Raw genomic sequence first — 22,283 nt, forward strand, 5'->3', positions numbered from 1 at the left:
ATATATATGTGTATATATATATATATATATGTGTGTATATATATATATGTATGTATATATATATATATGTATATGTATATATATATATATATATATATATATATATATATATATATATATATATATATATATATATATATCCATCCATCCATTTTCTACCGCTTATTCCCTTTCGGGGTCGCGGGGGGCGCTGGCGCCTATCTCAGCTACAATCGGGCGGAAGGCAGTGTACACCCTGGACAAGTCGCCACCTCATCACAGGGCCAACACAGATAGACAGACAACATTCACACTCACATTCACACACTAGGGCCAATTTAGTGTTGCCAATCAACCTATCCCCAGGTGCATGTCTTTGGAAGTGGGAGGAAGCCGGAGTACCCGGAGGGAACCCACGCATTCACGGGGAGAACATGCAAACTCCACACAGAAAGATCCCAAGCCTGGATTTGAACCCAATGCGGACCACATGTCAAAATGTTTGGACACCTCTGGTATAAAAAGTTTGATTTCAGGCTCAGGCACAAAAAAAAATCTAAATCTAAAGTGTGGGAATTACTCTGTCAAAAGAAGATTCCCAAAGTTTCTGCTTTTTCAAGTCATTTGCCAACATCCCCGAGGAGAAGTTGCTAGTGCCTGTACCTCTGACTTCTAATAATGTGGAATTTGGAAAAATCCAAGCCGACTGTAAAAGTTTTTCAGCATTAGAAAAGTCTCGTTGGATTGTCAAACAAGGAGTTTGGCCAATGGGGAGTCGAGTGTTCCAAAGTTGACTTTGACAGCAGTTCCTATTGTCGGATTCTACACTCTGTTCAGCTCTGGGCTTTCCCCCCAGTAGGGAAACGGCTTGTAAACCCAGAAATAATCACCGTCTTTGTCCCCTCCAGAGGCGATGAGGAGCACCCCTGCACCCGGGGGCTTGAACGGAAGCGGACTCGGCGGGACTGTTCCCGCCAGCCTCAGTGGGCAGCAGCTGGTCTCTGCCATTCCCTCCCCCGCCGCTACTAAGTCATGGCGCAGCAAGTCTATGAACCTCAAGCACAGTGCCACTTCCTCCATGCTGGCCAGTCCCACGCATACGTCGACTCCGTCACCTTCATCCAACATCCAGGAGGGCAGTGACGGGTCCAAAGTCGGTGGACCCCACAGATCCATGCTTGAGAAATTCCGCCTCATCAACCCTCGGTCCGCCTCCCGGGTATCACCGTCCATGGCTGAGATGGCTCTGCAGGAGGAGGACGACCTTTCAGAGTACGGGGACGATGGATTCACGCCCACCGGCTCCGTCTGCAGTGCTCCGACTAAACCTACCCCAACCAAGTCCAGCACGTCAACAACCAAGACCTCATCTTCAAAGGGTGCCGGCAGGTCGGCGACCACGTCCAAAGACAATGTGGACAAAAGCAAAACCGGGAGCAAGCTTCAGTCCAAAGAGGAGCGGGAGTCCTTTCCGGACTCCGCGAAGAAGACCTCCAAAATTGCCAGCTTGGTACCTAAGGGAGCCAAGCAAGGGAAGAAAGAGCCGGCGGGATCTAGTGGCATACCCAAGCCAGGACTTAAGGCCCCCTCCACGACAAAGCCTCAGGGTCAGTCCCAAAGCCAGACGAGCCTGACCAGCACTGCCAATCCGGAGCGAGCCAAGATGGCAAAGGGCGGCCAGGGTCTCTACACCCAGCGCACCGGCGGTGGTCCGGAGGGCAAGAGAACCAACATGACCTCCTCCACCAGCACTTCGGCCCTTTCTGGATCCGGCGGCACGCTGGCAGGAGGAGGCGCCCTGGGTGGGAACGGTGTGGTTCAACTCCCACAGCAGCAACAGCACAACCACCCCAACACTGCCACCGTGGCCCCCTTCATGTACAGGTAAGACCACCACTTTCTGTTTCCCGACCACGTCTGCCTTGGTGGCGCTACACACCCTCAGAGACACTGAAGGTGTGGAAATTTGCCCACCAGGGCTGATTAGAGCAAACGTAATTCACGGGGGGAAAAAACTAGAGGGGCTGCCAAAGTCTCTCGGAGGCCTTTTGTTCTGAGAGAGAAAGAGTTTGCAATCCCATTAAACACGGCTTAATCCCTCACCCTTCTCCTCGCTCTGGCAAGCTCCCTGCCTCCTTGCCTCTTTCCCTCCAGCACCACTTCAGTCCCACCCACACTTTTAACAAGTTAAAAGCACTCCTTGGCGATAATGTCATTTGTCACAAAGGTTCCACGACTACTTTACCTAGGCCACTACTTTACTTAGACAACAACTACTTTATCTAGACGGTTGCTTTACCGAGACTCCTACTTTACCTAGACTACTTTACCTAGGAGACTAATTTACCTAGACGACTACTTTACCTAAACGACTACTTTACCTAAACAATTACTTTATCGAGACAATTACTTTATTGAGACGACTACTTTACCTAAACAATTACTTTATCGAGACGACTACTTTACCGAAACAATTACTTTATTGAGACGACTACTTTACCTAAACAATTACTTTATCGAGACGACTACTTTACCTAGACGATTACCTTACCGAAACAATTACTTTGTCAAGGCGACTACTTTACCTACACAATTACTTTATCGAGACTCCTACCTTACTTAGAAGATTACTTTACCTAGATGACTACTTTACCTAGACGACTACTTTACCTAGATGACTACTTTACCTAAACAATTACTTTATCGAGACAACTACTTTACCTAGACAACTACTTTAGCTAGACTACTTTACCAAAACAATTAATTTATCCAGACAACTACTTTACCTAAACAATTACTTTATCGAGACGACTACTTTACCTAGACAACTACTTTAGCTAGACTACTTTACCAAAACAATTACTTTACCTAGACGACTACTTTACCTAAAAAAATTACTTTATCGAGACAACTACTTTACCTAAAAAAATTACTTTATCGAGACGACTACTTTACCTAGACAACTACTTTAGCTAGACTACTTTACCAAAACAATTACTTTACCTAGACGACTACTTTACCTAAAAAAATTACTTTATCGAGACGACTACTTTACCTAGACAACTACTTTAGCTAGACTACTTTACCAAAACAATTACTTTACCTGGACGACTACTTTACCTAAACAATTACTTTATCGAGACGACTACTTTACCTAGACAACTACTTTAGCTAGACTACTTTACCAAAACAATTACTTTACCTAGACGACTACTTTACCTAAACAATTACTTTATCGAGACGACTACTTTACCTAGACAACTACTTTAACTTGACTACTTTACCAAAACAATTACTTTACCTAGACGACTACTTTACCTAAAAAATTACTTTATCGAGACGACTACTTTGCCTACACAATTACTTTATCGAGACTCCTACTTTACTAAGAAGATTACTTTACCTAGATGACTACTTTACCTAGACGACTACTTTACCTAGACGACTACTTTACCTTAACAATTACTTTATCGAGACGACTACTTTACCTAGACAACTACTTTAGCTAGACAACTACTTTAGCTAGACTACTTTACCAAAACAATTACTTTATCCAGACAACTACTTTACCTAAACAATTACTTTATCGAGACAACTACTTTACCTAGACAACTACTTTAGCTAGACTACTTTACCAAAACAATTACTTTACCTAGACGACTACTTTACCTAAAAAAATTACTTTATCGAGACGACTACTTTACCTAAAAAAATTACTTTATCGAGACGACTACTTTACCTAGACAACTACTTTAGCTAGACTACTTTACCAAAACAATTACTTAACCTAGACGACTACTTTACCTAAAAAAATTACTTTATCGAGACGACTACTTTACCTAGACAACTACTTTAGCTAGACTACTTTACCAAAACAATTACTTTACCTGGACGACTACTTTACCTAAACAATTACTTTATCGAGACGACTACTTTACCTAGACAACTACTTTAGCTAGACTACTTTACCAAAACAATTACTTTACCTAGACGACTACTTTACCTAAACAATTACTTTATCGAGACGACTACTTTACCTAGACAACTACTTTAACTTGACTACTTTACCAAAACAATTACTTTACCTAGATGATTACTTTACCTAAACAATTACTTTATCGAGACGACTACTTTACCTACACAATTACTTTATCGAGACTCCTACTTTACTAAGAAGATTACTTTACCTAGATGACTACATTACCTAGACGACTACTTCACCTAGACGACTACTTTACCTTAACAATTACTTTATCGAGACGACTACTTTACCTAGACAACTACTTTAGCTAGACTACTTTACCAAAACAATTACTTTACCTAGACGACTACTTTACCTAAACAATTACTTTATCGAGACGACTACTTTACCTACACAATTACTTTATCGAGACGACTACTTTACTTAGAAGATTACTTTACCTAGATGACTACTTTACCTAGACAACTACTTTACCTAGATGACTACTTTACCTAAACAATTACTTTATCGAGTAGACTACTTTACCTAGACAACTACTTTAGCTAGACTACTTTACAAAAACAATTACTTTACCTAGACGACTACTTTACCTAAACAATTACTTTATCGAGACTCCTACTTTACTTAGACGACTACTTTACCTAGACGACTACTTTACCTTAACAATTACTTTATCGAGACGACTACCTACACAATTACTTTATCGAGACTCCTACTTTACTTAGACGACTACTTTACCTAGACGACTACTTTACCTTAACAATTACTTTATCGAGACGACTACTTTACCTAGACAACTACTTTAGCTAGACTACTTTACCAAAACAATTACTTTACCTGGACGACTACTTTACCTAAACAATTACTTTATCGAGACGACTACTTTACCTAGACAACTACTTTAGCTAGACTACTTTACCAAAACAATTACTTTACCTAGACGACTACTTTACCTAAACAATTACTTTATCGAGACGACTACTTTACCTAGACAACTACTTTAACTTGACTACTTTACCAAAACAATTACTTTACCTAGATGATTACTTTACCTAAACAATTACTTTATCGAGACGACTACTTTACCTACACAATTACTTTATCGAGACTCCTACTTTACTAAGAAGATTACTTTACCTAGATGACTACTTTACCTAGACGACTACTTCACCTAGACGACTACTTTACCTTAACAATTACTTTATCGAGACGACTACTTTACCTAGACAACTACTTTAGCTAGACTACTTTACCAAAACAATTACTTTACCTAGACGACTACTTTACCTAAACAATTACTTTATCGAGACGACTACTTTACCTACACAATTACTTTATCGAGACGACTACTTTACCTACACAATTACTTTACCGAGACGACTACTTTACTTAGACAACTACTTTACCTAGATGACTACTTTACCTAAACAATTACTTTATCGAGTAGACTACTTTACCTAGACAACTACTTTAGCTAGACTACTTTACAAAAACAATTACTTTACCTAGACGACTACTTTACCTAAACAATTACTTTATCGAGACTCCTACTTTACTTAGACGACTACTTTACCTTAACAATTACTTTATCGAGACGACTACCTACACAATTACTTTATCGAGACTCCTACTTTACTTAGACGACTACTTTACCTAGACGACTACTTTACCTTAACAATTACTTTATCGAGACGACTACTTTACCTAGACAACTACTTTAGCTAGACTACTTTACCAAAACAATTACTTTACCTAGACGACTACTTTACCTAAACAATTACTTTATCAAGACGACTACTTTACTTACACAATTACTTTATCGAGACTCTTACTTTACTTAGAAGATTACTTTACCTAAATGACTACTTTACCTAGACAACTACTTTACCTAGACGACTACTTTACCTAAACAATTACTTTATCGAGACAACTATTTTACCTAGACAACTACTTTAGCTAGACTACTTTACCAAAACAATTACTTTACCTCGACGACTACTTTACCTAAACAATTACTTTATCGAGACGACTACTTTACCTAGACAACTACTTTAGCTAGACTACTTTACCAAAACAATTACTTTACCTAGACGACTACTTTACCTAAAAAAATTACTTTATCGAGACGACTACTTTACCTAGACAACTACTTTAGCTAGACTACTTTACCAAAACAATTACTTTACCTAGACGACTACGTTAGCTAAACAATTACTTTATCGAGACGACTCCTTTACCTAGACAACTACTTTAACTTGACTACTTTACCAAAACAATAACTTTACCTAGACGACTACTTTACCTAAACAATTACTTTATCGAGACGACTACTTTACCTACACAATTACTTTATCGAGACTCCTACTTTACTTAGAAGATTACTTTACCTAGATGACTACTTTACCTAGACGACTACTTTACCTAGACGACTACTTTAGCTAGACTACTTTACCAAAACAATTACTTTACCTAGACGACTACTTTACCTAAACAATTACTTTATCGAGACGACTACTTTACCTAGACAACTACTTTAGCTAGACTACTTTACCAAAACAATTACTTTACCTAGACGACTACTTTACCTAAACAATTACTTTATCGAGACGACTACTTTACCTACACAATTACTTAATCGAGACTCTTACTTTACTTAGAAGATTACTTTACCTAGATGACTACTTTACCTAGACAACTACTTTACCTAGACGAATACTTTACCTAAACAATTACTTTATCGAGGCGACTACTTTACCTAGACAACTACTTTAGCTAGACTACTTTACAAAAACATTACTTTACCTAGACGACTACTTTACCTAAACAATTACTTTATCGAGACGACTACTTTACCTACACAATTACTTTATCGAGACTCCTACTTTACTTAGAAGATTACTTTACCTAGATGACTACTTTACCTAGACGACTACTTTACCTTAACAATTACTTTATCGAGACGACTACTTTACCTAGACAACTACTTTAGCTAGACCACTTTACCAAAACAATTACTTTACCTCGACGACTACTTTACCTAAACAATTACTTTATCGAGACGACTACTTTACCTAGACAACTACTTTAGCTAGACCACTTTACCAAAACAATTACTTTACCTAGACGACTACTTTACCTAAACAATTACTTTATCGAGACGACTACTTTACCTAGACAACTACTTTAGCTAGACTAATTTACCAAAACAATTTCTTTACCTAGACAACTACTTTACCTAAACAATTACTTTATCGAGACTCCTACTTTACTTAGAAGATTACTGTACCTAGATGACTACTTTACCTAGACGACTACTTTACCTTAACAATTACTTTATCGAGACGACTACTTTACCTAGACAACTACTTTAGCTAGACCACCTTACCAAAACAATTACTTTACCTCGACGATTACTTTACCTAAACAATTACTTTATCGAGACGACTACTTTACCTAGACAACTACTTTAGCTGGACCACTTTACCAAAACAATTACTTTATCTAGACGACTACTTTACCTAAACAATTACTTTATCGAGACGACTACTTTACCTAGACAACTACTTTAGCTAGACTACTTTACCAAAACAATTACTTTACCTAGACGACTACTTTACCTTAACAATTACTTTATCGAGACGACTACTTTACCTAGACAACTACTATAGCTAGACTACTTTACCAAAACAATTACTTTACCTAGACGACTACTTTACCTAAACAATTACTTTATCGAGACGACTACTTTACCTAGACGATTACTTTACCTAAACCATTACTTTATCGAGACGACTACTTTACCTAGACGACTACCTTACCGAAACAATTACTTTATCAAGACGACTACTTTGCTTACACAATTACTTTATCGAGACTCCTACTTTACCTAGATGACTACTTTACCTAGACAACTACTTTACCTAGACGACTACTTTACCTAAACAATTACTTTATCGAGACGACTACTTTACCTAGACAACTACTTTAGCTAGACTAATTTACCAAAACAATTACTTTACCTAGACGACTACTTTACCTAAACAATTACTTTATCGAGACGACTACTTTACATAAACAATTACTTTATCGAGACGACTACTTTACCTAGACAACTACTTTAGCTAGACCACTTTACCAAAACAATTAATTTACCTAGACGACTACTTTACCTAAACAATTACTTTATCGAGACGACTACTTTACCTAGACAACTACTTTAGCTAGACTAATTTACCAAAACAATTACTTTACCTAGACGACTACTTTACCTAAACAATTACTTTATCGAGACGACTACTTTACCTAGACAACTACTTTAGCTAGACTACTTTACCAAAACAATTACTTTACCTAGACGACTACTTTACCTTAACAATTACTTTATCGAGACGACTACTTTACCTAGACAACTACTATAGCTAGACTACTTTACCAAAACAATTACTTTACCTAGACGACTACTTTACCTAAACAATTACTTTATCGAGACGACTACTTTACCTAGACGATTACTTTACCTAAACCATTACTTTATCGAGACGACTACTTTACCTAGACGACTACCTTACCGAAACAATTACTTTATCAAGACGACTACTTTACTTACACAATTACTTTATCGAGACTCCTACTTTACCTAGATGACTACTTTACCTAGACAACTACTTTACCTAGACGACTACTTTACCTAAACAATTACTTTATCGAGACGACTACTTTACCTAGACAACTACTTTAGCTAGACTAATTTACCAAAACAATTACTTTACCTAGACGACTACTTTACCTAAACAATTACTTTATCGAGACGACTACTTTACATAAACAATTACTTCGAGACGACTACTTTACCTAGACAACTACTTTAGCTAGACCATTTTACCAAAACAATTAATTTACCTAGACGACTACTTTACATAAACAATTACTTTATCGAGACGACTACTTTACCTAGACAACTACTTTAGCTAGACTAATTTACCAAAACAATTACTTTACCTAGACGACTACTTTACCTAAACAATTACTTTATCGAGACGACTACTTTACCTACACAATTACTTTATCGAGACGATTACTTTACCTAGACAACTACTTTAGCTAGACTACTTTACCAAAACAATTACTTTACCTAGACGACTACTTTACCTAAACAATTACTTTATCGAGGCGACTACTTTACCTAGACAACTACTTTAGCTAGACTACTTTACCAAAACAATTACTTTACCTAGACGACTACTTTACCTAAACAATTACTTTATCGAGACGACTACTTTACCTAGACGACTACTTTAGCTAGACTACTTTACCAAAACAATTACTTTACCTAGACGACTACTTTACCTAAACAATTACTTTATCGAGACGACTACTTTACCTAGACGACTACTTTACCTAAACCATTACTTTATCGAGACGACTACTTTACCTAGACGACTACCTTACGGAAACAATTACTTTATCAAGACGACTACTTTACTTACACAATTACTTTATCGAGACTCCTACTTTACCTAGATGACTACTTTACCTAGACAACTACTTTACCTAGACGACTACTTTACCTAAACAATTACTTTATCGAGACTCCTACTTTACTTAGAAGATTACTTTACCTAGATGACTACTTTACCTAAACAATTACTTTATCGAGACGACTACTTTACCTAGACAACTACTTTAGCTAGACTACTTTACTAAAACAATTAATTTACCTAGACGACTACTTTACCTAAACAATTACTTTATCGAGACGACTACTTTACCTACACAACTACTTTAGCCAGACTACTTTACCAAAACAATAACTTTACCTAGACGACTACTTTACCTAAACAATTACTTTATCGAGACGACTACTTTATCTAAACGACTACTTTACCTAAACCATTACTTTATCGAGACGACTACTTTACCTAGACGACTACATTACGAAACAATTACTTTATCAAGACGACTACTTTACTTACACAATTACTTTATCGAGACTCCTACTTTACCTAGATGACTACTTTACCTAGACAACTACTTTACCTAGACGACTACTTTACTTAAACAATTACTTTACCTAGACAACTACTTTACCTACACAATTACTTTATCGAGACTCCTACTTTACTTAGAAGATTACTTTACCTAGATGACTACTTTACCTAGACGACTACTTTACCTAAAAGATTACTTTACCTAGACAACTACTTTACCTAGACGACTTTTTTACCAAGACAACTACTTTACCTAGACGACTACTTTACCTAGACGACTACTTTACCTAGATGACTACTTTACCTAGACGACTACTTTACCTAGACAATTACTTTACCTAGACAACTACTTTACCTAGACAACTACTTTAACTAAACAATTACTTTACCTAGACGACTACTTTACCTAGACGACTACTTTACCTAAACAATTACTTTACCGAGACGACTACTTTACCTAAACGATTACTTTACCTAGACCACTACTTTACCTAAACAACTTTTTTACCAAGACAACTACTTTACCTAGACAACTACTTTACCGAAACAATTACTTTATCGAGACTCCTACTTTACTGAGAAGATTACTTTACCTAAATGACTACTTTACCGAGACGACTACTTTACCTAAACGATTACTTTACCTAGACCACTACTTTACCTAGACGACTTTTTTACCAAGACAACTACTTTACCTAGACAACTACTTTACCTAGACGACTACTTTACCTAAACAATTACTTTATCGAGACGACTACTTTACCTAGACAACTACTTTAGCTAGACTACGTTACCAAAACAATTACTTTACCTAGACAACTACTTTACCTACACAATTACTTTATCGAGACTCCTACTTTACTTTGAAGATTACTTTACCTAGATGACTACTTTACCTAGACGACTACTTTACCTAAAAGATTACTTTACCTAGACAACTACTTTACCTAGACGACTTTTTTACCAAGACAACTACTTTACCTAGACAACTACTTTACCTAGATGACTATTTTACCTAGACGACTACTTTACATAGACAATTACTTTACCTAGACAACTACTTTACCTAGACAACTACTTTAACTAAACAATTACTTTACCTAGACGACTACTTTACCTAGACGACTACTTTACCTAAACAATTACTTTACCGAGACGACTACTTTACCTAAATGATTACTTTACCTAGACCACTACTTTACCTAAACAACTTTTTTACCAAGACAACTACTTTACCTAGACAACTACTTTACTTAGACAACTACTTTACCGAAACAATTAGTTTATCGAGACTCCAACTTTACCGAGAAGATTACTTTACCTAAATGACTACTTTACCGAGACGACTACTTTACCTAAACGATTACTTTACCTAGACCACTACTTTACCTAGACGACTTTTTTACCAAGACAACTACTTTACCTAGACAACTACTTTACCTAGACGACTACTTTACCTAAACAATTACTTTATCGAGACGACTACTTTACTTAGACAACTACTTTAGCTAGACTACGTTACCAAAACAATTACTTTACCTAGACAACTACTTTACCTACACAATTACTTTATCGAGACTCCTACTTTACCTAGATGACTACTTTACCTAGACGACTACTTTACCTTGACGACTACTTTACCTAAAAGATTACTTTACCTAGACAACCACTTTACCTAGACGACTTTTTTACCAAGACAACTACTTTACCTAGACGACTACTTTACCTAGACGACTACTTTACCTAGATGACTACTTTACCTAGACGACTACTTTACCTAGACAATTACTTTACCTAGACAACTACTTTACCTAGACAACTACTTTAACTAAACAATTACTTTACCTAGACGACTACCTTACCTAGACGACTACTTTACCTAAACAATTACTTTACAGAGACGACTACTTTACCTAAACGATTACTTTACCTAGACCACTACTTTACCTAGACAACTTTTTTACCAAGACAACTACTTTACCTAGACAACTACTTTACCTAGACAACTACTTTACCGAAACAATTACTTTATCGAGACTCCTACTTTACTGAGAAGATTACTTTACCTAAATGACTACTTTACCGAGATGACTACTTTACCTAAACGATTACTTTACCTAGACCACTACTTTACCTAGACGACTTTTTTACCAAGACAACTACTTTACCTAAACAACTACTTTACCGAAACAATTACTTTATCGAGACTCCTACTTTACTTAGAATATTACTTTACCTAAATGACTACTTTACTGAGACGACTACTTTACCTAGACGGCTACTTTACCTAAAAGATTACTTTACCTAGACAACTACTTTACCTAGAATACTTTTTTACCAAGACAACTACTTTACCTAGAGAAATACTTTACCTAGACAACTACTTTACCTAGACGACTACTTTACCTAGACGACTACTTTACCTCGACGACTACTTTACCTCGACGACTACTTTACCGAAACAATTACTTTATCGAGACGACTACTTTACCTACACAATTACTTTATCGAGACTCCTACTTTACTTAGAAGATTACTTTACCTAGATGACTACTTTACCTTGACGACTACTTTACTTTGACGACTACTTTACCTACAGGACTACTTTATCTAAATGATTACTTTACCTAGACAACTACTTTACCTAGACGACTACCTTACCGAAGCAATTACTTTATCGAGACGACTACTTTACCTAGATGACCACTTTAACTAGATGACTACTTTACCAAGATGACTACTTTAACTAGATGACTACTTTACCTAGACGACTACTTTACCCAAACAATTACTTTATCGAGACGACTACTCTACTTAGACGACTACTTTACCTAAACAACTATTTTACTTAGACGACTACTTTACGGAAAAAATTACTATATCGAGACGACTACTTTACCTAGACGACTACCTTACCTACACAATTACTTTATCGAGACGACTACTTTACTTAGAAGATTACTTTACCTAGATGGCTACTTTACCTAGACGACTACTTTCCCCTAAACAATTACTTTACCGAGACGACTATTTTCCCTAGACGTCTACTTTACCGAAACAATTACTTTACCGAGACGACTACTTTACCTAGACGACTATTGTCCCTAGACGACTACTTTACCGAAACAATTACTTTACCGAGACGACTACTTTACCTAGACGACTATTTTACCTAGACGACTACTTTACGGAAAAAATTACTTAATCGAGACGACTACTTTACCTAGACGACTACCTTACCTACACAATTACTTTATCGAGACGACTACTTTACTTAGAAGATTACTTTACCTAGATGGCTACTTTACCTAGACGACTACTTTCCCCTAAACAATTACTTTACCGAGACGACTATTTTCCCTAGACGTCTACTTTACCGAAACAATTACTTTACCGAGACGACTACTTTACCTAGACGACTATTGTCCCTAGACGACTACTTTACCGAAACAATTACTTTACCGAGACGACTACTTTACCTAGACGACTATTTTACCTAGACGACTACTTTACGGAAAAAATTACTTAATCGAGACGACTACTTTACCTAGACGACTACCTTACCTACACAATTACTTTATCGAGACGACTACTTTACTTAGAAGATTACTTTACCTAGATGGCTACTTTACCTAGACGACTACTTTCCCCTAAACAATTACTTTACCGAGACGACTATTTTCCTTAGACGTCTACTTTACCGAAACAATTACTTTACCGAGACAACTATTTTCCCTAGACGACTACTTTACCGAAACAATTACTTTATCGAGACGACTACTCTACCCAGACGACTACCTTACCTACACAATTACTTTATCGAGACGACTACTTTACTTAGAAGATTACTTTACCTAGACGGCTACTTTACCTAGACGACTACTTTCACCTAAACAATTACTTTACCGAGACGACTATTTTCCTTAGACGTCTACTTTACCGAAACAATTACTTTACCGAGACGACTACTTTACCTAGACGACTATTTTCCCTAGACGACTACTTTACCGAAACAATTACTTTACCATGTACAAATGGCTTGCCAGCCCAGTAACATGTTACATGTGGCTCCTGCAGATACACATACTCGACTGCAAGACATAGTTGTTCAACATACAGGTTACACTGAGGGTTGTGATATAAACAACTTTAACAGTCTTACTAATAAGGATGATACTCCAAACCGGTTTTCCCGGCTGTTCGATAAGAAAAGAACCGAGTCCTCGGACTCGAACCCCTTTTTGATAACCGGTACCCGTTATCGAGACCACTATAGTAAAGAAAAAGAGTTGGTTCTTTATTGGAATCCGTCCCGACCAGAAAAAGTACTGTTTTTCTTTCCTTGTAAACAAAGCCGAATCACACCGTATATGTGCTGTCAGTCTAATTATAAATAATGCAGACGAGGCGTGTTGGCTGAGTTCTTGCCGTTTACTGCCGGGTGACGACATGCAACGACACTTTTCGGGGCTACCGCGCATGCTCGTCACTCCCGTTGCATGCTGGGTGGTGTAGTCGTTATATTCCCTAGCTCATAAAGAAATAATGTTTACTCAATAAAGTGTATTTCTTTTTTTAGCTGTAATTTTTCATATTTTAGCATTGTAACCACATTAGCAAACAACTTTTCTCTTCAGAGAATTTTCTTTCAATGAAATAATAAAGTGCAAAAATATCACAGCATCATAACAAACAGTTATGTCAAATAGTAACAGAAGTGCACTTTTTGGAGAGCTGTATTATTTTCAGTTTTGTGCCCAAGGGACTGATTTTATTTAACACTATATAGGCTTCACGGTGGCAGAGGGGTTAGTGCGTCTGCCTCACAATACGAAGGTCCTGCAGTCCTGGGTTCAAATCCAGGCTTGGGATCTTTCTGTGTGGAGTTTGCATGTTCTCCCTGTGAATGCGTGGGTTCCCTCCGGGTACTCCGGCTTCCTCCCACTTCCAAAGACATGCACCTGGGGATAGGTTGATTGGCAACACTAAATTGGCCCTAGTGTGTGAATGTGAGTGTGAATGTTGTCTGTCTATATGTGTTGGCCCTGCGATGAGGTGGCGACTTGTCCAGGGTGTACCCCGCCTTCTGCCTGATTGTAGCTGAGATAGGCGCCAGCGCCCCCCGCGACCCCGAAATGGATGGATTATTATTTATACACCTATAGTGATCACGGAGACAGGTTGTTTTTGTGTTACTGTATATATTTGTTTTTCTGAAAAATCCCACTTAATATACTTTGGGTAACAACAGTCAATATTTATTTATTTTATTTTTTTAGAGGGGTAACAGTCAATATTTATTAGATTTTATTTTTTTCTTATATAACAAAAGTGAGCTTTTGTTAAACCAAATATTGTTGTTTTTTTTCCATCTACAACAACCTATCTTGACTCGATGAGAGAATCGATAAGGAATCGGTTCGATAAGAGGATTCGATAATAGGCTCGAACTCGATACTTTCTTATCAAACATCATCCCTACTTACTAATATGCGCCACACTGTGAACCCACACCAAACAAGAATGACAAACACATTTCGGGAGAACATACTCACAGTAACACAACATAAACAGAACAGAAGAAATACCCACAATCCCATGCATCCGTGACTCTTCCTGGCTATATTACACACACAGGTGGGTGGGGTTGGAGTGGCGGGGGTGTATAATATAGCCAGGAAGATTATAAAACACACTCGTGTTTGCTTTTAGTATATTCACTATTTTATTTAAGGACTAAATTACAATAATAAACATATGTTTCAGGCACTTTAAGATTTTTTTGTTAAAATAAAGCCAACAATGCCATTTTTTGTGGTCCCCTTTATTTAGAAAAGTATGGAAATACATGGGCTTCACGGTGGCAGAGGGGTTAGTGCGTCTGCCTCACAATACGAAGGTCCTGCAGTCCTGGGTTCAAATCCAGGCTCGGGATTTTTCTGTGTGGAGTTTGCATGTCCTCCCCGTGAATGTGTGGGTTCCCTCCGGGTACTCCGGCTTCCTCCCACTTCCAAAGACATGCACCTGGGGATAGGTTGATTGGCAACACTAAATTGGCCCTAGTGTGTGAATGTGAGTGTGAATGTTGTCTGTCTATCTGTGTTGGCCCTTGTGATGAGGTGGCGACTTGTCCTGGGTGTACCCCGCCTTCCGCCCGATTGTAGCTGAGATAGGCGCCAGCGCCCCCCGCGACCCCAAAAGGGAATAAGCGGTAGGAAATGGATGGATGGATGGAAATACATGTTGGTGTGGAGACAACACTAGTTGGAATGTATTCCAAAGCATTTTGAGCCCATTTGGGTGCATATTTGCTTCACATATCATTCCTCTACAGCAGGGGTGCCCACACTTTTTCTGCAGACGAGCTACTTTTCAATTGACCAACTCGAGGGGATCTACCTCATTTATATATATATCATTTATATTTATTTATTTATGAAAGAGACATTTTTGTAAACAAGTTAAATATGTTTAATGATAATACAAGCATGTGTAACACATATAGATGTCTTTCTTTCACGAAGACAAGAATATAAGTTGGTGTATTACCTGATTCTGATGACTTGCATTGATTGGAATCAGACAGTAATGATTATAACACCCACATTTTCAAATGGAGGAGAAAAAAAGTTGTCCTTTCTGTACAATACCACATGAAAGTGGTTTGTTTTTGGCATCTAATTCATCCAGCTTCCATACACTTTACAAGAAAAACATTGGCGGCAAATTCCGTAGCTTGCTTGATTGACATTCACGGCACCCGAGGGTCTTGTGAGATGACGCTGGCTGCTGCCAGTTCATTATTATGAAAAAATTACAGAGAGGAATGCGAGAAACACTTTTTATTTCAACAGACTTTCGCGCCGTCCCTTCCGTCAAAACTCTAAAGGCCGACTGCACATTTCCTATCTTCACAATAAAAGCCCTGCTTCATGCTGCCTGCGCTAACAAAATAAGAGTCTCGGAAAGCTGGCGTGCACATCACTTGTGCACGCCAGCTTTCTGAGGGATCGCTTGCGCACGCCAGTTTTCCGAGACTCTGTATTTAGTTAGCGCAGGCAGCATGAAGCAGGGCTTTTATTGTGAAGATAGGAAATGTGCAGTCGGCCTTTAGAGTTTTGACGGAAGGTACGGCGCGAGAGTCTGTTGAAATAAAAAGTGTTTCTCACCTTCCTCTCGGTCATATTTTCATAATAATGATCTTGCAGCAGCCAGCGTCATCTCACAAGACCCTCCGGTACCGTGAATGTCATTTAAGTGACGTCTTGGTGAAGATTGATGATCACTAATTTTTAGGTCTATTTTTTTTAAAAGCCTGGCTGGAGATCGACTGACACACCCCCCGCGGTCGACTGGTAGCTCGCGATCGACGTAATGGGCACCCCTGCTCTACAGTATTTGCCTTGAATTCCCAGTTATTTCTTACATGATTTAATATTTGCATGACAGCCACAGAGATATTCCCACATCTGCAGGTTCATGTTTTATAATGTTAACCTTGCTCTCTCTCTCTCGCTGCTGCGCCGTGCGTGCACAGGTCCTCAAAGTCTTGCATAACATCGCTCGCTCAGATTAGCAGAACTTGGCTACCTTGCAGCCTTTTTTTGCTTTTGCTTCTGCTCCGTGCGGAAACTATTGGAGGGCTTTGAAGCGCAGAGAGTTTGGTGCAAACTTACCGCATATAAATATGGCTGCTGTTTGCTTCAAAGTGGTGCTGATGTGGTGTAGAACCCATCTGTGCATCTATTTTCTACCGCTTGTCCCGTTCTGAGTCGCGGGGGGTGGGTGCTGGAGCCTATCTCAGCTGCATTCGGGCGGAGTACACCCTGGACAAGTCGCCACCTCATCGCAGAGCCAACACGGAAAGACAGACAACATTCACACTCACCCACCTTGTTGAAATTCATCTTTTAAAGCAGGGGGTGTCCAAACTCAAGGCCCATTTCGATTTAGGTGGGCCGCTAAAGCCTGGAAATAATGTGTGTAAATTAAAAAAAAAAGTGTATGTATATATATATATATATATATACATATATAAATATATATATATATATATATATATATATATATATATATATATATATTCCCGGGCGCAGCCACCGCTGTTGCTCACTGCTCCCCTCTCCTCCCAGAGGGTGATCAAGGGCGATGGGTCAAATGCAGAGAATAATTTCACCACACCTCATATGTACATGTGTGTATATATATATATATGTATATATATACATATATATATATATATATATATATATATATATATATATATATATATATATATATATATATATACTGTCTATACTGTATATATATATTTATACTGTATATATAATGTGTGTGTGTGTATATATATATATACATATATGTGTATTTATATATATATATATATATATATATATATATATACGTGTATATATATATATATGTATGTATATATATATATATATATATATATATATATATATACATATACATATACATATGAGGTGTGGTGAAATTATTCTCTGCATTTGACCCATCGCCCTTGATCACCTCCTGAGAGGAGAGGGGAGCAGTGAGCAGCAGCAGTGGCCGTGCCCGGGAATATTATATATATATATAAATATATTTATGTATATATATATATATGTGTATGTATATATATATATATATATATATATATATATATATATATATATATATATATATATATATATATATATATATATATATATATATATATATATATACATATATATATATATACAGATTTTTTTTTTAGGGGATGGGTCAAATGCAGAGAATAATTTCACCACACCTCATATGTATATGTGTATATATATATATATGTATATATATATATATATATATATATATGTGTGTGTGTGTGTGTATGTATATATGTGTGTGTGTGTATATATATATATATATATATATATATATATATATATATATATATATATATATATGTGTGTGTGTATTCATATATATATATATATATATATATATATATATATACCATATTTCCTTGAACTGCCGCCGGGGCGCTATTTAATTTATAACATCTGCTCACTCCTGCGCCTACCAAAGGCATGCGGTAAAAGTAAGCATGCGCTTTCTATTTTAAACCTCTTCTCACTCCAGCACTTACCAAAGGTATGCAGTAAAAATTGGAGTGTAAGCTACTGAATAGCTCTTAATCTTCTTCCCTTTATGCGATTTCAATTTACCGGTATTGAAATCTTACAAGCGTTTTTTTAATCATCTTTTAAAAAAATGATAATAATAATTAAAAAGACGTTTGTTCTTGTCTCTCATAATGATTGGGAATGATAGGTAAAATTCCCCCAAAAAAGTGCAGTTCCCTTTTAAAGGAAATCCCCGCAAGAAAGAAAGTGAGAATTTGCTGGCAGGGATTATGGTGTCACTCCTAAAAATGGAACGATTGCACATTTCAACTAATCCTCACCTGTGCTGACTCGAATTGTGAGCTCTGAACATAATTCTGTTGTCATGTTTTATTCTTCGCTTTGGATGCATCGTCTGCAAACATCAGCAGGCTACCTTCAAAATCCTGCAATTTTTTTTTGAACATGGAAAAATGGTTGTTTGAATTCCCAGTATTAATTGAATGTGTTGAAGGGGTAGTGGTCTGAACTGCCTTGAAAGGAGTACAATTTTTAATTGAGAAATGGCATCAAAGATTTCCAGGAATTTTGGGAAAACCGGTAATTTTTCCAGTTCAAAACAACTTTGTTTTTTTCCTAATTAAGAGGAATATTTGAACGCTGGAACGGTTGAAACGCGTTGAAAAATGTGGGAGGAGTAGTCACCAGGAAAAAGGGTTTTGGAGAATCAGGAATTTTGGAAAATCCTGGACGTTTTTTCAACTTGAAAAACGAGTAGTTACAATTTCCAGTGTGGTAAAATGTGTTAAAGGTGGAATGGTTTGAATTGCTTAAAAAATCTGTAAAATGGTGCAAGTTTGAAAAAAATGGCCAATTCATTTTGAATGGGAAAAATATCCCGAAAGATGCACTCCCGGGAAATCTCTGATTTTTTTGTAATTTGTCTAAGGGAAAGCCCGCGATTCCCGAATAGGCTGAGCAGTTTGAAGTTGGAACGGTTCGAATCGGGTGAAAAATGTGGAAGGTAGCGCCAAAATCTGGAGAAAAAGGAGAATAACTAGAAAATTAGCGCTAGCCTAACACATTAGCATGTTGACACAAAAATTATAACACTTAGCATTTGTGCTAAAGAAAACATGATAACAGTCCGAGTTATATCACTCAAAGGTACACCATATTGCCAAAGGTATTTGACCACCCATCCAAATGATAAGAACCAGGTTTCCTAATCACTTGGCCCGGTGTATCAAATCAAGCACTTAGGCATGGAGACTCTTTCTACAAACGTGTGAAAGAATAGGCCGCTCTGTCATTGGATGCCACCTGTGCAACAAATCCAGTCTTGAAATTTCCTCGCTCCTAAATATTCCCAAAGTCAACTTTTTATTATAAGGAAAGTGAAGATTTGGGGAACAACAGCAACTCAGCCACCAAGCGCTAGGCCACATAAACTGAGAGAGCGGGGTCAGCTTAATGCAAAGACTTTCTGCACAGTCATTTGTCACAGAGCTCCAAATCTCATGTGACCTTCCGATTAGCCCACGTACGGTACGCAGAGAGCTTCATAGAATGGGTTTCCATGGCCGGGCAGCTGCATCCAAGCTATACATCACCGAGTCCAATGCAAAGCGTGGGATGCGGTGGTGAATCACGTTTTTCCATCTGGCGAACTGATGGACCAATTTCAGACTGCATTGTGCTGAGTGTGAAATTTGGTGGAGGAGGAATTATGGCGTTTGTTCCGGTGAAAGGAACTTTGAACGCTAAAGGATATCAAAAGATTTTTGGACAATTCCACGGGATGCCACTTGAAGTTCATATGTGAGTAAAAAGCAGGCGGCCGAATACTTTTGGCTGCGGGAATAGAAAAAAATAGCATGCTTAAGTTAGCTTGCTAGCATGCTACCGTTTGCATGCTAACAGGGAACAAGTGTCACATACCAAGTTTAATGGAGGAACAGTTGCAAAACTAGCTATTAAAAAAAAAAAAAAGTTAGCATGCTAATGTTAGCATGCTAGCAAGCTAACGTGAGCGTGCTTATAGTTAGCACATAGTTAATTGCAGCAGTCCCATAATAAATAGATTGCATTTTGGTGTCGACAAGCATATGTGTGAACGTTTTGGAGCATTCACACAATAAAAAATAGTTTAATATTTACTGTTATGCTTCTCTCTCTCCTGCTATAAAAGTGGTAGCACTTTGAAGGAATGTTTGCACGTTTGATTAACGTCCCACGAACACGGCAGGCTTGTCGGTAAATAGGGTTTGCACTTCGTTTAAAGGAATGCACACAAACAAGGTCAACTGGACAGAAGTCATTGTTTTTTTTCCAATAACCACGTAGAAATTACACATTAAGGAAAGTATTTCTCCGCTGATTAGACTATTTTATTTGTCATTACAGACGCTAATAGTAGACGCTAAAAGTTTTGTTCCAGAGTAAAACTTTTTGCAAAGGTGTCATACTCAAGGCCCGGGGGCCAGATCTGGCCAGCCACATCATTTTATCCGGCCCACAAACACCTGGAAATGATACGTGTTAATAAAGATGTGGAGGGGGCGTGGTCTGCACGTCTCCTGCGAGAAGGGCGTGTGCATAAATATTTATATATATTTTCGCACTAGATTTTTGTCATTTTGACAGAAAAAAGATATGTAATCTGGCCCGCCACATGATTTTACCCGGCCCGCAAACACTTGGAAATGATACGTGTTAATAAAGATGTGGAGGGGGCGTGGTCTGCACGTCTCCTGCGAGAAGGGCGTGTGCTTAAATATTTATATATATTTTCGCACTAGATTTTTGTCATTTTGACATAAAAAAAAGATATGTACTGCTCGAAATTGCACACCCTTTAAAGTTTAATAGCATCCAATATTGCAACAATATATTCTCAAACTTTCCAACTTTTTTTGTCGAACAAACTTCCCATTTAATGAATAAAAATGACAATAAAAGTTACGCTGTTTTTTTTACAGCATATTACTGTAAATTGAGAATACAAAACTGCTATTGTTTTTTTTGTGTTAAAATCCTTTTGACCGAGCTGCCAGTTTTTGACTTTAAAATCTACGGTTGTTGTTTTTAACGGTGTATTTCTGCGAAAGGACAGACGCTATATTTTTTTGTGCGGTAGAAAAAAATGCTAACTAAGTTGCCAGAATAAAAAAATAAAATAAAACGAGTACTGTTTTTCCATTGTAAATATCAGTTTAACGCAAAAATTCT

The 22,283-nt window shown here is 37.5% G+C and overlaps 1 protein-coding gene across 5 annotated transcripts in view; it reads left to right on the forward strand.

Moving 5' to 3' along the window:
* Positions 1-22,283, forward strand: part of nav3 (neuron navigator 3) — a 524,985-nt gene that overhangs the window by 270,604 nt on the left and 232,098 nt on the right. For all 5 annotated transcript variants that reach the window (XM_061913994.1, XM_061913995.1, XM_061913996.1 and 2 more), the window contains one exon: positions 888-1,863. In XM_061913994.1, the coding sequence (XP_061769978.1) occupies positions 888-1,863 (976 nt within the window). The remainder of the gene's footprint in view (positions 1-887; positions 1,864-22,283) is intronic.

Source organism: Nerophis ophidion, linkage group LG10 (genome assembly GCF_033978795.1).
Source record: "Nerophis ophidion isolate RoL-2023_Sa linkage group LG10, RoL_Noph_v1.0, whole genome shotgun sequence".
Classification (NCBI taxonomy): Eukaryota; Metazoa; Chordata; class Actinopteri; order Syngnathiformes; family Syngnathidae; genus Nerophis; species Nerophis ophidion.